The 15,806-nt window shown below is 42.7% G+C and overlaps 1 protein-coding gene across 1 annotated transcript; it reads left to right on the top strand.

Annotated features, from left to right (window-relative positions):
* The first annotated feature begins 1,055 nt into the window (after positions 1 to 1,055).
* Positions 1,056 to 2,864, top strand: PRSS23 (protease, serine, 23). Its single transcript, XM_010293024.1, has one exon. The coding sequence runs from the start codon at positions 1,066 to 1,068 to the stop codon at positions 2,182 to 2,184; it is 1,119 nt and encodes a 372-aa protein (XP_010291326.1). The 5' UTR covers positions 1,056 to 1,065; the 3' UTR covers positions 2,185 to 2,864.
* The last annotated feature ends 12,942 nt before the right edge of the window (positions 2,865 to 15,806 follow it).

The raw sequence follows: 15,806 nt of genomic DNA on the forward strand, positions 1-15,806 counted from the left end.
AGTTGTGATCAGTGTAACCTCAGCAGGGTTTTAAATATGTGTAAGCTCAACATAATCGTGAAGTTTTGTTTGAATAATCTTTGTAATAGGGGAGATCCTGCCTGCCTTCCTGCCCAGGGCGCAATGCTTCCTGCAGCGATTCAGCTGTATGGCTAATTTTCAAATAAACTAAAGTCACACATTTTCTTGACACAGTACTAGTGCACGCTGTTCTCTTCAGTCTAAGGCACTCTGCCTGTGGTTCATAAACACATTTACAGTCCCATTTGCCTCCCTGTGCTCGCGGGGGGGTTTGGTTTGCATTTCTAATTAATTGAGTTTATAAAGGAATAAAGCAGTATGTTAACTGAAAATTCCCTCAAGAATTGTAAACTTACTTCATTAGCTGCCCTAGCTAATGGAGGGTCATATTGCCCTGTCTCATGTAAGGCAGGGGAGACCGAACGCTGCGTGGAGCAGAAACCTTCCTCTATGAGTTGCGAGGGGAAGCGAGTCTCTCGTGCGGTCATGTCCTGCAGCCCAGCTCCTCTTCAGGTTACCTTCTTTGTCCATCCGCCTGTTCCTACCATCAGCGTGATGTCTCTGGCTAAGACAGCAAACGGTGTGGGGTGACTGAAGGACCTCTCTCAGTGGAATCAGAGGGTAGGTGGGAGCTTTCAGAGAATGCTGTAACCTAGCTGAAGTAAGCCACGTTTATTCTTTGCAGGAGCTATGGTTTCTGAATGCAGGAATTCACACAGTCTGAATTTTCTTTTCCGTGTGAAGACAAATGCCATAACTTCCCACTGATGTCAGCTGGGCGTTGGTGGCTCAGCACATCTCAGGGTTAAATGCGCTGTGTTTCAGTGTTAACCTGGGGCACTCGTTTTAGGATACAAGTTAAGGTATTAGTCTAATGCTGAGAAGCCTGAAGGACTTAATGATAGTTGGCTCCATGCAAATCGCTTGACCCTTATTATATTACACTTGGCTAGCAAGCCATTGCTTAGCAAGGTAGATTAATCTTGCGACATGTTTGGGTGAGTAACTGGACTTCCTTTTGCTTTCCACAGACTGGCATTCAGAATGGCAGGCTTGTCTACTTTAATCCTCCTTTTGTGTGCTGCTAAAGATGTGATGCCCTCCAGTTCTCACTGGAAGCCGACTTGGCCATCTTACAGAGTTCCAGTTATCCTGCCACAGTCTACCCTTAACTTGGACAAACCGCAGTTTGATGCTGAAGCCAGACTGGAAGTGGTGTCTCCCTGTGGCCCAGCGTGCCACAAAAGTTCTCCACTGCCAACTTATGAAGAAGTGAAGAACTACCTGTCCTATGAAACCTTGTATGCTAATGGTAGCCTCACTGAAACTGAAGTGGGCATATATATTCTGAGCAACAGTGGTGACGTGTCTCAAGGCAAATCTCGAACTAAGAGGCAGATCTATGGCTATGACAGTAGGTTTAGCATTTTTGGGAAGGACTTCTTGTTGAATTACCCATTCTCCACATCGGTGAAGCTATCTACAGGTTGCACGGGGACGCTAGTGGCTGAAAAGCATGTTCTTACTGCTGCTCATTGTATCCACGATGGCAAGAGTTACGTCAAAGGAGCTCAGAAACTGCGGGTGGGGTTCCTAAAGCCCAAACTGAAAGATGGCAGCAAAGGGGCCAATATCACCAACTCGGCAATGCCTGAAAAAATGAAATTCCAATGGATCCGAGTGAAACGGACACATGTCCCCAAAGGATGGATCAAAGGCAATGCCAATGACATTGGCATGGATTATGACTATGCCCTGCTGGAACTGAAGAAGCCTCATAAAAGAAAGTTTATGAAGATAGGTGTGAGCCCACCAGCAAGACACTTGCCTGGAGGGAGGATTCACTTCTCTGGCTACGACAACGATCGTCCGGGAAACCTGGTTTACCGTTTCTGTGATGTCAAAGATGAAACATATGACCTGTTGTACCAGCAGTGCGATGCCCAGCCGGGTGCGAGTGGATCTGGGGTGTACGTGAGGATGTGGAAGAGGCAGAATCACAAATGGGAGCGTAAAATTATTGGAATATTTTCAGGCCATCAATGGGTGGACATGAACGGCACCCCACAGGATTTCAATGTAGCTGTTCGCATCACACCCCTCAAATACGCACAGATCTGTTACTGGATCAAAGGCAACTACCTTGACTGCAGGGAAGGATAAAGACAATGAAACTCCTTGAAAGCACTTAATGACTGTTTTTAATTACTCATGAGGAAAGGCTAGACTTCTGCTGCAAGTGTGTGTGATACAATCTTGCAACACCGGGATGTGATATATCGCTTTTCAAGCAAGCCACCTTGTTCTTAGGAACAGCGTGGGGCTGTGTGGTGCTGTCATTGCAGCTCGAAACTGGGGAGAAAGGAACGTCTGCTGGGTGGGGAAGGAGCAGGTGGACTTGCTGAATTTGCAGCTGAGCAACTGAAGATTAATTAGGGGCGGATCAGTAAACAGTACGAAATCAGAACCGTCTCCAAAGAATCTTATAAAAGGGACGCTGTTGACTATCTCATGCCTACAATGTTTGTTTTAATAAATCCTAGGATTAGTAGAAATGCTTTGATCTGAACTTTTAAAAGAAAATATTTCTATGCTGTTGGGGGCTGAAGAGGGGCGTTTAATGGTGTTTGCAACCCAAACATTACAGCTTTGTGTTCCTGCATGAGAAGGGGAGTGTGAAAAGGGCAAGGCATGCACTGTGGGAGATGAATGCCACACAAATAGCGTGAAAGGTAAATAACTGCATAACACTTCTAACCTTCTTTCAGCCTGAGTGATTTGAGACTTTATTAGTAACATAGTTAAGAAAAATGCTTTTTGAGCAAACAGACCTTGATGTTGCAAGGACTTGACTGTGAAGATGATGTTGGTCATTTGAGCTGTGCCAATGCATCCAGCTTTGGGAAACACAAATCATACATGGGCTTAAATCTTTAGAGCAGCTGGGGAGCCTTACACCTAGCAGGATCCCTATGAATATACTGTTATAGAAAGTGTATGGGGACAGAGGCTTGTTTTCTGTTATGACCTACTTAGATCTTTTCAGGAAAATCTCATGACAGCAATTCAGATTTTCAGAGGGGAAGCCTGTCTTTGGTCTTGCTGGTCGTCTGAATTCCTGCCTGCAAAGTAGGTAAAAGGGAGAGCAGGACAAAGGTTCTACTGAGTTTTTGCCCTTTTTCTTGAAGATCCATGCTGTTCTACCTAAAAACACACCAGGTAGAGGGACCCTAGATTTGTAAGTGTCTCTCTATCATATCTCTTTGACAGTGTAATTTGTACAGCATCTTGACTTCCGTTTCTTGTGTTGTTTGCAGCAGGGATCCCTCTCCCCATCAGATTGTTGAGTTACAAATAATTCTTGGCAAATGCACAGTCTGGTAATTCTACAGCTGGAATAAAACCACATTATAGGATGTAGTCTGAGTTCTCTATGAAGTGATGCTCTGCTGTCTCTTACGGATAACGGCAACTTACATTTTTACTATAGCAGAATTGGAGTTTAAAACAAGAACTGTCTTTTATAGGTAAAATCAGTGCAGCCAAATACTTGTAGCTCAGCAGACAGCATTGGGAAGTCAATGTGGTCTGTACAAGCAGTGTTTCTCAGGTGGATTGTGCCACTGTATTGCAGTTACATGGATAAGTACATGCTGCCATGCCAATATTATTTTGTTAAACAGGAGGATAGACACTGGCTCCAGTTCCAGTTTCTCTTCCATCCATCTCTCACCGTCTCCTGACGTTTACCAAGTTGCCCGTGGTGCTTGGTGTTGTGGGGCAAATGCAAGTCCCTGGTGTGAAATGGCAGAGCTGGGAAGGAATGAATCTAAGCAGAGCTTCCCTATGCTATACGAGGAACATGTTAATTCAGCTAAGCCTTTTTTACACTCTACTAATTACTATGGCATTTGTAAACTTATGCCTGATGGTGCTTTATCTTTGTGATGGCTTTGGCTCTAGTTCTAAAAACCATTTTTTGCTAGAGCTGCCTATGATTATTATTTTTATAGGTGCAGCATACAAAACCATGGAGCCTCATGCAGCACCTTTTGGTGCACTCAGATACAAGCAGTTACTAATGCTTTGAAATATGAATAATCACCATATGTATCTGATGATCTTTTTCTGCCTTTTTATTTTAATTTCCTTTACTTTATGGCTGTTATCTGGAGCACTTTTGTTTGAATGTATCACAGTGAATAAAGAAAAGTTATGGAATTTCAATGCAGACATTCTTGTATTTGTATTGTACTTGAGTTGCACTTTCAGTCTTGTTTCAGTTACTTATTTGGAAGGACATTCCGATACAGAACAGTTGTATTAATATGCTCAATGCTGTTTATCTTCCATCAGTTTTCTACCTGTTATAGAAGTAGTTTATTTTTTTTTTTCAGTAGGCTTGGTTACTCTGTGTCTTTGGACATAATAATGTATAATAATAATCAGTCTTAGCTTTCATCTATTTGTTGCATTTCCAAAGCCAGTCATAAGCTCAGATTAGTTAAAGCTCAAAATAACCTATTAGACTAAAGAGTCACATTTTTTTTAATTAACTTTAGGGTTGATATGTAAGAATTTGAACCAGTCAGTATAAGGTGATAAATCAGGTCCATCTTCTTTTTCTTTTAGTTGATACAGTAAGAAAAAAGTTCCTCTGAAGCCACCAGTGAGACCTACACGTTTTTGAGGAACACTAGAGTGCAGAAAAGTTCTAATTTTTTATTTGGGAGTTGCTGTCCATACACCTTTCCTGATTTCCGGATGTGCACGCTATGTCATGTGGGCTTGAGAACATCAGTCCTGGCTTATGGGACGTATTTCCTGTCCACTGGTCCTAAGTTCTCAACTGCTTCGTTGGACTGTAGACTGAGATCTTTTATTCTCTCGAGATGACTGGCAGAGTGGATTTGTGCAGAAGGCAGATAAGCTTGAGTAATGTGAGCAAGTGTTTGGGTTTTTTTTAAATGTATGCAACAAGTTTATTGTAATTAGGGGTGGGAGAGTCTCTTTCTACTGTACACCCTATGCAAACATTCCAGATTGCTTTTGGAAAGAAAAGGAAATCTCAGATAATGTGGGCAGAGTTGTTGTGCTAAAGCTCAACATTTCATCTGTGCCCACCTGAGTTGGTAATTTTGGCAGCGTGGTCATTCAGAGTGGGATTGGGCCATTGGTAGGCAGGTTTGGAAATCGCATTCTGAGTATATTTGCTTTGACACTGTAAACAGGGCTCTTTTTAAAACCAGACCTTTAAACCATGAGAAAGATAGCCATGCAGCCAACATAGTTCATCAAGGAAACACAAGTAACTAAGCTATATGCAGGCATGACACTAGAAATTTCATTGTCCAACTGATGGTGGCTGCCAATGATCCGCAGAACTGAATCCAGTGCCTCATCATTCTGTATCTTAAGGCAGAACAGCAGATGTGTATAGAGGGGCTGTTTGGGTTGTGAATGGAAAGGATTACAATCTTCTGCTCCTGTGCCTTTTAGAGGCTGTCATAAGAAAAATTCTAGTTAATATGATATAATTCCCTCGGAGAATAGTGCTGGAGGTAGAAACTGAAGTCTCAAGAAAGCACAGACCATGCCGAGCTCTTCCAGAGCGCACAGTGAACTTAGTCTACAGAAGACTGCAGAGTATCATCAAGTTTCTTTCTCAGAGGAAAGGTATTTTCCTTGCATCTGTAATTGTTTTGCCACTGAATTCCCAGGCCTGCCTCTTTAGAGGGCAGCCCTCATCTTAAAAGTTGCACGCTGAACTCCAAGCAAGTATAATACATGCTTGAAATTCTTTTCCGTGTTTCCACTTAATCTGCCATTTGTTAGCGGGTTTTGGTAGCGTGCCAACGCAATATGCACAGGCCTTGAGAAGAGAAGCTTTCAAAGAGTGGATGAAGTATGATGGGTGGCTAAAAACTTCTTTGCTTTCCTGCAGTAAAAAGGAAGCATGGACAGAGCAGAGCGGCAGAGAAGAGCGGAAGGGCAATACGATACTTACCGCAAGGGCGAGAGTCCTCGTGAATCAGTTGCTGTGTATGCATGCACGTGTATGGATATGCACGTCTGTACTGTTTTTATGAATAATACTGTTTTATTTCCATTCCCTCTTCCACTAGGAACAGAAGAAAAATGTCCGAGCTGAAGTGCATTAAGCCTCTTAAAATCCATGCATAAATGCCGAATCTGAAGCCAGCGTGCGGCACCCACATATGAGAAGTTTAGACTGTGACTTGTCTATAGGTACAGGAGGGAAGCGTGTCAGTGGCATTAGAATTAGGAACCTGATCTTTCCCACCCAGAAGATGTCTTTTCCGCTCTCACAGGGTGACTATTAGGTTGCATGCCCTTTGTGCCTGCTGTGAAAGGGAGTGTGGGCTTTCATAGGTAAGTGGTTAAACAAGGGAAGAGAAGAGAAACATCTTAGCATGCCCCAAACACTGTTATCAACACTGACTATTCCCAGGCTAAAATTATCAGTGATGCTTTGGGTGTGGATTGATTTTGAACTAAATGGGAATAGGTTGAGTCATGAAGCAGGCTCATACTGTTTTTTTTATCTGAAGATCTCTACCAGTAATTAAGTGGTTGAGGCTCAAGGGGAGACAATGAATGTTCATCTGCAAACATTTTATGGACAATGTGGTTTTTTTAAACAATAAATTCAATTTAAAAGATAAGTATGCATCAGCAGAGATCTACAAGAAGTGAAACACTTCTATTACTTCACCAAGTAAATTATAATGATATAAAATATTCCATTTAAATAGCACATATAATGAAAATATCTGATACATGTTAACTGACATTTGCTCATTTGCACGCATTCCAGTTTTGGAAATCACCCTTCCTGCCAATTTGGTGAAGAAAGAATATTTTTCTGGCAAGCCTGGCCAAATCCAATACAAAGAATGTGTTCATGAAAATTTAACGTGTGATGGGAGTGTGAAGGTTGTTAGCTGTTACTGGAGTGACAGAAAAATAAGGCAGAATAAATTATTCCAACTTATCCTAAACAAATTCCTATAGCTATTTTATGCCACATTATCATAGATTGGGTGATTTTCCACAGATTGCATACATGAAGAAGTTAATGTAATGATGAGTTAGATTTTTTTTTTTTTTTTGCATCCCCTTACCTGTGAAGCCAGATGTATTTACTGCTATGGGCAGGTCAGAAGAGGACAAAACTGTTCACATTTGCACAAGTTCATTAAAGGCTTGTCTAACATAAAGTCCCACTTCTGAGCTGAAGTTGAACTATATTTGCCATGATACAGAAAGGGGTAGGTTTAAATGGGGTTGTTTGGATGAGTTTAAACCTGAGCTAGCTTTTCTGTTCCTGCCCATCCTTGGAAAAAAAACTTCCCATGATGAAAAAAAAAGGAGATGCTTAAAAATGAGGGGGTAAGGTACACTTCAGAAAACCTATTTGACTGGTGTGTTTGTACTTTCCTGCTGCAAAGAGGGTGCGTACCCAATGGCTCGGATGTTCTGATGGTTCTGGGACAGGCAGGTGGCAGTTGCTCTGGTTTTGACTGAAAATTTCCACCTGGGTCAAAGAAACCTTTCTCATAAAAACTTGTTTGAAATCAGGATGTTTCAACAAAGCTTTGGTTTCAGTGAATTGCTATAAAAGGCTATTTTTCTAATGAATTCCTAGTCAGACCCTGCTTCAGTTAACTTTTCCTGGGGTGGTGTTCTGGTCCCCATGGGAAGGAGGATGGTGTCCCTGCTTGGAAGATGATACTATGGCTTATCAACTGCATTCAACAAACTCCTCCTGTCCAAAAGTCATGTTTTACCTGAATTTGTTGCAGTTTGTTCATTGTGAATGGAGCACACAGGGGTTTGCTTCATTGTTGGTAGGGAACGGAGTACGTGAGGAGGTACGCACCGCGGCGGCGCAGGGTCAGCCGACCGTGGGACCAGGGGCTCCAGAAGCAGGTGGAACGACGGGGGATTTCTGGCCTCTGCTGTCTCACAAAAGCTTCACTCAGCAAAGACGCGTGGGGTGGAAGAAAATGTCACACTGGGCTTCATCCCGCACCCACCCAAGTCTGCTATTGTATCGGGTGGGAGCAGGATCCGTGCGCAAAAGGATCTGCCACACGGCTTAAATGTCACCGGTCGTGTGGGAGCACTTCTCCCCAGCCAGCCCTTCTGAGGGATCATTGTGGGAAATGAAAGGGCAGGAAGGACTTTTCCAGAGCGTGTGGGTGGGGGGAAAAGCAACCCTTCATGCTGGGAAAGCATCAGACGTGCGGATAACTCTGAAACGTCTTGTCCCTGAAGGAAAGAGTTGGGCTGGGTGAGCTCTGCAGGTGGAAGGAGAGCAGCTTTGCTCAGCAGGACACCTCCCCATGCCCAGAGATGTCCCTGGCTACAGCCGACCGAGAGGGGATGGCCACGCTCTCGCCTGTATGGATGAACCACTCAATACCTGCCACCTGCCTCCTGCCGGAAGTGATTATTTAACAGGAAGAATAATAAAAAATGAGAGAATAACCTGAAAGAAGCTGTGAGATGTGTTTCGGTTCACAGTACCAATGAAATAACTGTTTGCAAACCGGTACCCAGAAATACTCCTATTTTTTCTAAGTACCCGCGGCCGCTCTTGCCAGTACTAAAAATCTTAACTGCCTGGGCTGGACCCAAGCTCGTAGGTACCGTGGAGACAACTGCATTAGAAATTCAGATTTCCCAGGCTTCACTGTAAAAACAGACTTTCTGCCTCCTTGTTTCCACCAAGCCTTATTCAGGAAACACAATCCCCTTTTAAGTGCATGATCTTAAGCTTTGTATAATGAAATATCTTTAGGGTATTTCTCGGTAATCGGCTCCCTGAGTTCTTCCTGTGAGGCATTCTGCTGCTCTTCCCAGCTTTGTGTTATCAACAAGTTCCATTAATGTGCTCCTTCTTCTCGTGCAGATGCTGCTGGTGATTTTATTTAGTTAAGGCTGGCTGAGAGTGCTGCTTGAGAAACTGGGCTTGTAACATCCCTCTGCCCTGGTGGTTCCCCTTTCAGCACCTTTTGTCTCTGCTTCAGCCAGACCCTTTTGCTAATAATTCCCTATATGGCACCGTTTCAATTGCTTTGCTGAAATACAGTTAGATGAGGTCCACCAAAACCAGTTATTACAAATTAAATTGTTGCTTGAGCAATGCTAAGAATCTGCAATAAATTACGTGCAAAATAGATGGCCTATTTCATCATGCTCGCTTTCATCTTTATTTTAACGTTCACCAGCAACAAATACTTCAATTAAGATTACAGTTTTGGGGCATAGCTTTTAGCATAATATTATCAAAATAATCGGGGATCTTATGAGACAAAATCTCAAAATTATCTAGGTTTCAAGCTTAGGAAAAGGTTGTATACATTCGTTTTTATTAAGCTCTAATCCAGAACATAAACACTATATTGGTTCTCTTTCTTCATATAGCTAATTGTTTAGGAGCTGATAAACCACAGATAAAGCCTAAGGACACAATTGTGATTTTTTAATTTTCTACAGCTGCCTTATTTGCATTGTTACTAATCTGAGCAGACGCAAGATCTTTAGCGTTGTCATGATGATAAAACAGCTCATTCTTTTGATGTCAGATAAAATGCAATTTCGATGTGATTCTGAAGCCAAGAATCATAAAATCTGCTGCCATAATATCTTCCCCTACACTTGAAAGGGCTGCGAGACATCTGGAAACAGAAGAATCTTCCTTTGCCCCATAAAAAACAGCGGTGCCCTCTTTTTCCTCCCGGTTTTGACTCTTGCAAGCTGGAAAGATGACAAAAACGGTCTGTGAGGTCAGTTTATGGAAGGCTTTGGTGGAAATTCTCCTTTTGGGGTATGGAATATTTTTCATATTTGAATGGAAGGGTTAAATCAGGAATCAAAGTTAGGAATGTCGTCGGCACCGTGTCACACAATCCCGCTGCGTCGGAGCTGCCAGTGATGAGAGGGGCACGGTTCCCTGCATGACCCCCACAGCCTCAGAGGGGTCTCCGGCAGGCGGGGGTGACCTGGCACCCCTGTTTCGCCCGCCGCAGGGCAGTGGGAGCAGCCTGGGTAGTCCTGGCCGCTTGGCACCCAGCTGGCGTTTGTGGCTTCCAGCACCATCGCGGTGCAAGAGCCAGAGTCGCGTACCCGTCTGACCTGAGAAAATCCTCTTTGGTCACCCTTAGGTTTGACCAAGGTACCTCCGTAGCTCCTTTCTGGGTTAGGGTTTCGCTTTGGTTTTGCCCACCTCTGTTGTTGGCTGCTCCCAAATTTCCACAGCAACGCCTTCCCTTGCGATGGAGGGAGAGTTGCAGCCTCTGGACTGATGCACGGGGAGACTTTTTGTTACATTTCTACCAAACGCCGGCACCTTCACTGTAGTCACTTGCTTTCAAGCGCATTATTTTTCCAGAACTCCTGTTGCTGAAGGGACAAGCCATAGGAAACCATATGCCCAGCAATGCACGCTTGCTTTTGTGAAAGATCTGTAGGTTGAAGGTGAAATGGGAACAGGCTGCACGATTTAATGAACTATTTGACATGATCCCTCTGAATTTAATACATATGGTGGCTTCAGGTCTCACAGCACTTCACAGGAGACCGAGTGCCATTGCTACTATACCCTTTAATAAACACAGAAATCAAAGTCTGCAACTTCTGAGCTCTGCACATATTTTTGCGGCTTAGTGCGTGATATGTGTCTGCTAAATGTTCTTACCAAGCCAGAACATGGTATATTAAAAGGCATGTAAGAGAGAAAGCATGGCTTGCTTTGATCTTGGGGGTTCTTGTGCTACTTGCCACTGAAGGTTTACATTTGCTCCTCGTACACTATATGCAATTTGTTTGGCTTTCAATACAAATGACAGACAGAATTAATAACAGCCCTGATATCTCATCAGGACATGCATTCCAAAAATATCTGTGTATCTATACAGTGAGTGTATGAAAGCCTGTATAGGATCCTTGTCAATAAAATTCTTCTGCTTCCCCCAAAGAGAGACTTTTCATTAGTTTGGGAAAATGCTTTCCTCATTACAACAGCTCACTTCCATGCATCCAGAAAGATGTTGAAGGTAACTGATTATTTCTAAAGAATAAACTTTTCACACTACTACTGCCTAAGTTTGCCTTTTGTTTATTAAAAAAATAAATCATAGAATGTTCTCTGTGGAAAAGGATGAGGCTATATTGAATTGCTCTGGGACACACTGGAGAAAACACATGGTACTGTTTAATTAACGAGTTTTATCAATGTACATCAACCTTGATTTAAAGCTGTGTGAGCCAGAAGGATGCTCATGTTTCTGAACTTTGGAACAGTTTGGAGATTGCGAACTTTAACTGTTCTACAGGGATCCATCTGGTACCCCCACTGGTCAGCAGCACACATGGACCATGGTCTTACAGCAGAAACCCTCCAGCATTTGAGCTAAATCAGAAATTGCATCACTAGATAGTTGGAGTTTCTGAGGGAGGGCCAGCTATGTAGCCAGGGATGGGAGTTATCTTTGTCCTTATACTTCTCAGACACTTCCTACCAACAAAGGAATGGTTAAACTTAGGACTCTCAGATTCCAATCTCTGCCTTAACAAACAGAAATTCCTGCGTATATTTTCCTGCCAAGTTTTAGCTTGTCTGCTGCACTCCTCTTTCTTCCTCGTCACTACCATTGGGTGTTGGAGACATTCCACTTTGTGTTGTCTAAACTGGTTATCACAGAGGTAATGAGTACCTGGGTAATATGGGATGGAGACGTGCTCCATCCTTCCCACACGTCCTGTTTAGTCAGTGGGATTTCCCCTTCTCCTCAGCTTTATTTGTGATGCAGTAAAAATAGATCAGCAGAGTTCCATGCAGTATTGTGAGCAGAGTTTACTTTTAATCAAACTATGTGGTCTTTTCACAATATCAAAAAAGCTCAAAAAGCTGCTGTTAAATACCTTTGAAGTTCTTCATAGCCTCCAACCTCAAATGCTTTAGCAAAACAGATCTATTAAGGCTTTTAATGAAGAGATAAAGAAAGTGAGTAATATGAGCTTGGAAACAAAGCTCCCTCCATTTCTTTTGGAGTGTTGAACAACTCTTCAAATACCAATGGGCATGAGCAAGCCTAGCCTAGGAAGGGAAGGAAGATAAGGCATGTTTGGATGCCATCCGTTCCCAAGAAGTCACAAATGATGTGTCTTCTGACGATGAGGAAGCAACACTCTCACAAATATAATAGTTTTGTGTTGAACACAGTGTCAAGCCCAATGACTGTATTTATGTAAAAAATTGAAATATCCACCAGCTGCTGTGTGGTCTAGGTACCAACAAGTTGAAAACAAGACCCTGGTCTCTTAAACTGCATGGGATTTATGTCTTGTGGGGTCCAACTGGCTAGACGATGTCTATCCACAAGGTGATAGGTGGTGGTGGCCCTTTCCCCTGACTGATAACTGTCCAAACACCAAGAGATTTTTCTAGTAAGGTCAAAGTCAAGAGCTGTCTACAAAAGTTCTAGACCAGGAGGCTGGTAAGAGTGGGTCTCTGCCTGGAGAAAGGCCTGTCCGCCATAGAGGCGAGCAGATCTGTAAGTCGGTAAAAAGCCCATCGATCCAGAAAAAAGAAAGCATTAGAGGTTAAAAGAATTTGAGATTAAAACCATAAGGTCACAGCACACAGGGTTGCTGTGAATGTGCCAAACTGGAACCCTTCTCCACCCCTGCACTATTTCAGTGGGAAATATCCCTCCCCTGTCTATATGAAACATTAACTGAAGCCACAAGTTCCTTGGAGAAGACAATGAATACAAAATATTCTTTCTCCCAGTCTCACTCACCAGGCTTCTCAGTCAACCTCCTCCACAGCCAGTCACCTCTTTCCCAGCTTTGCTTCCTCTTTTTAAGCTCACCAAGGGAGGAGAGGAAGATATCCTGGCCATGTGTTCCCTTCTTCAGCCTATGTGTCACCTCTGCATTGATTCCAAATCTGTATCTTTGACTACCTGTCCCATACCAAATCCCCCAAGTCACAGTCTCACATGAAAATTGAGGTCCTTCTCAACTTCTCTGTTGCATCTTCTAATCCTTCCTAATCCCAAATTTCCAGTTGCCTGCCAATCCTTTCCCTTTTCCTACTCCTGTTTTAAGCGTTTCCATGTTGAATTCAAATGCTTCTTTCTTGGTGCTCCTGACAGTCCGTGTCACCCAGAGCAGAGTAGATTCCAAGTCCCTATCCTCGGTTCCAGCACCAGCCACAGATCTTCATCATTGGGAAAGTTAATGTTTGTCCTCGCTGTCTTCAACTGGAGCAGTCATAGAGGTCTGGTGGATGCGATGTCTTTGCAGGCAGGTTAACGCCAGGCCCTGGTTAACACCACACTCTCATGAGTGTAAATGATTTGAGCACATGGGAAAAAAATGAAAAGTTTGAGCATGTGCAGTAAGGACAGACTCTTCAAAGACGGCAGCTATTTGCACAGAAGAAGCTACTGTAGAGCAAATATAAGTGTTTTTTTTCTGAGAGCTTAGAGATTGGTCAGATTTGGGTGGAATTTAGGAAACAAGAAGAGAAATATAACTCCTGCAAACACCTGGTCTGCTAAAATATAAGCTCCTCTTCCAAATCCAGCTGCACTAGATCAGCCTTTTTTTACCCAAAATGTTGTGCTTTTTTTTTTTTAACCTGTGCAACAATCTCTTTAATCTCTTTGTTTCAACCCAAGAATGAGTGAAGTTTCCAGGAATACATCAGCAGAAGGCTGAACATCAGGAACATCACTACCTTACAGCTTGAGTTTGCCAAGATCTTGGGACCTTTAACTAGGATCTTGTAAAAGAAAGTAGCAGGGAACCTCAGTAACAGCCAGAGTCAGTGAGCTCAGAGACTTGTAGTTGAGGGCTGACAAGAGTTAGGGAGCAGAGGATCTGAGATAGAGAGGCTAAGAGCTCTAGAGCTGCTCAAAGTGTTTTGAAGGCAATGGCAGGAAGAGCTGCATATGGACTTGGATGACTGGAGAAGAAGGAGTATTAAGGCAGCAAAAAGGACGGGAAAAATGGACTGGACATCTGTTTCTTCGTTATGACAATTGTGATTCAATTACAGGTAGAAGTGGGTGGAAACCCCTTTCCACCTCCCCAGTGAAGGAGGAAAGCTCTAGTAGAAGAGGAGAGAAAATTGGCATGGAGGGAAGAGGCATACATGAAGGGAAGGGAAAGGCAAGATGATTATTTTCCCTGGGAAATATGGTGTTTGAGTTAGAAAAGAAATTTACTGCAAAATTTAATAACTGAATGATATCACTACAAAGAAATCCTATAAACCATTTCCACCCTATTGTACAACTTCATGTAACCTATGGCAGAGGATGATAACTCAAACCGCTATAGAGCTTTCTGACAAGATTCAAGTGTAAACATCTGAAACAAAATAATCTAGACAGATGTGATTTTAGACAGATTTGGTGTGGTGTAAATTTAAGATTATTAGAGGTAGGATTAAGTTTTAAATAATCAGACAATTTAATTCTGAGGAAGAATTCTAACATGAAAGAAATACTGAGATTTAACCTTCTGGGGACTTTTATACTCTGTTGAACAGAAGAACTCAAACCATATTGGCTCATTTGGAGAATTTAGAGAACTGAAAGAGAAGCTAAAAACAAACCATTTCTCATTTTATACCAGACCCAGAAGGAAGATAATCCAGTGATCAGAGGTTAGCCTCGAATTCAGACCTGGATTTACTTCCCCTGTCTGTGTAACCACGCACAGATTTGGAAGACATTTAAATGTCAAACGCCAATGAAATAAAGAGAATTAGTCTGGGCTTTAGCTTCTCTGGATGCAATTTGGGCTGAGTAAATGCAGATGTCTACGATGTGATAAACAGTTCTTCACAGTCAATGGAGAGGAGAAGCCATTTTGGGGGTCACGATTCAAGTTTCCCTAAAGCTCATGTTTAAAATAGATCAGATGAATCACTGAATAATATTGTTTCTCTTATTGGCTCTAAAAGGAGCTGAGGGCTCTTAGCTCAGTTACAGGAGAGTAGAACTTTCCTGTTTTGGAAAGGTAGCTGACAGCTAAAACTGTTAAATTTGGAAGGTGCTCAGACACTGGTCTAGCAACATCAAAGTACTATAGATAGGTTTGAAAGGCCAGCCTGGAACACTCTTCGTTTCCTCTTAAAATTCCAAAGGATTTGAGTCAGATGTGCTCTCCACAACGCATCTTTAGGGATTCTGCCTATCTTTGAGAATTATTCTTATTTTCTGGGATCCAGTGAAAGCCATGTGAGGGCAGATTGCGAAGTCCTCAAAAGACAACACAAGCCAATTCTTCCGTCGCAGTACTCCCTCATCACCAGGCAGACCTGCGATGGGCCCCAGCACAGTCACTCCTTTCCTTTTGTCACTTGACTTACCGTGCCACAGGGCAAATAAATTAAGGAAACTATAACTAAACACAGTACTGAAAAAAAAAAAAAATTTAAATTTAAATTGTCCCCCATTGGCCACGCCTAGCTCTGCACATTTACAGGGCTTTACATCTTTTCATTGTATTTTATAAGTTCATTTTTCATTCCCACTTTCAATACCTTCTCCCCTTCCTCTCTTTGCAAGGAAAGTTTGTTTTATGCTGGCTACATCACTCTGGACAGATGTCCTGGTATCACACCACCTGCTCTGGAAACCACCTTGAAGTCAGGAAACCTGTGCTTCATATCTCATTCCACATTTAGTATTGCTCTTGTGCTCTGACAGAAACACTAAACACTAGGTTGGAAAGGA

The sequence above is a fragment of the Phaethon lepturus genome, unplaced genomic scaffold (genome assembly GCF_000687285.1).
Source record: "Phaethon lepturus isolate BGI_N335 unplaced genomic scaffold, ASM68728v1 scaffold11578, whole genome shotgun sequence".
Classification (NCBI taxonomy): domain Eukaryota; kingdom Metazoa; phylum Chordata; class Aves; order Phaethontiformes; family Phaethontidae; genus Phaethon; species Phaethon lepturus.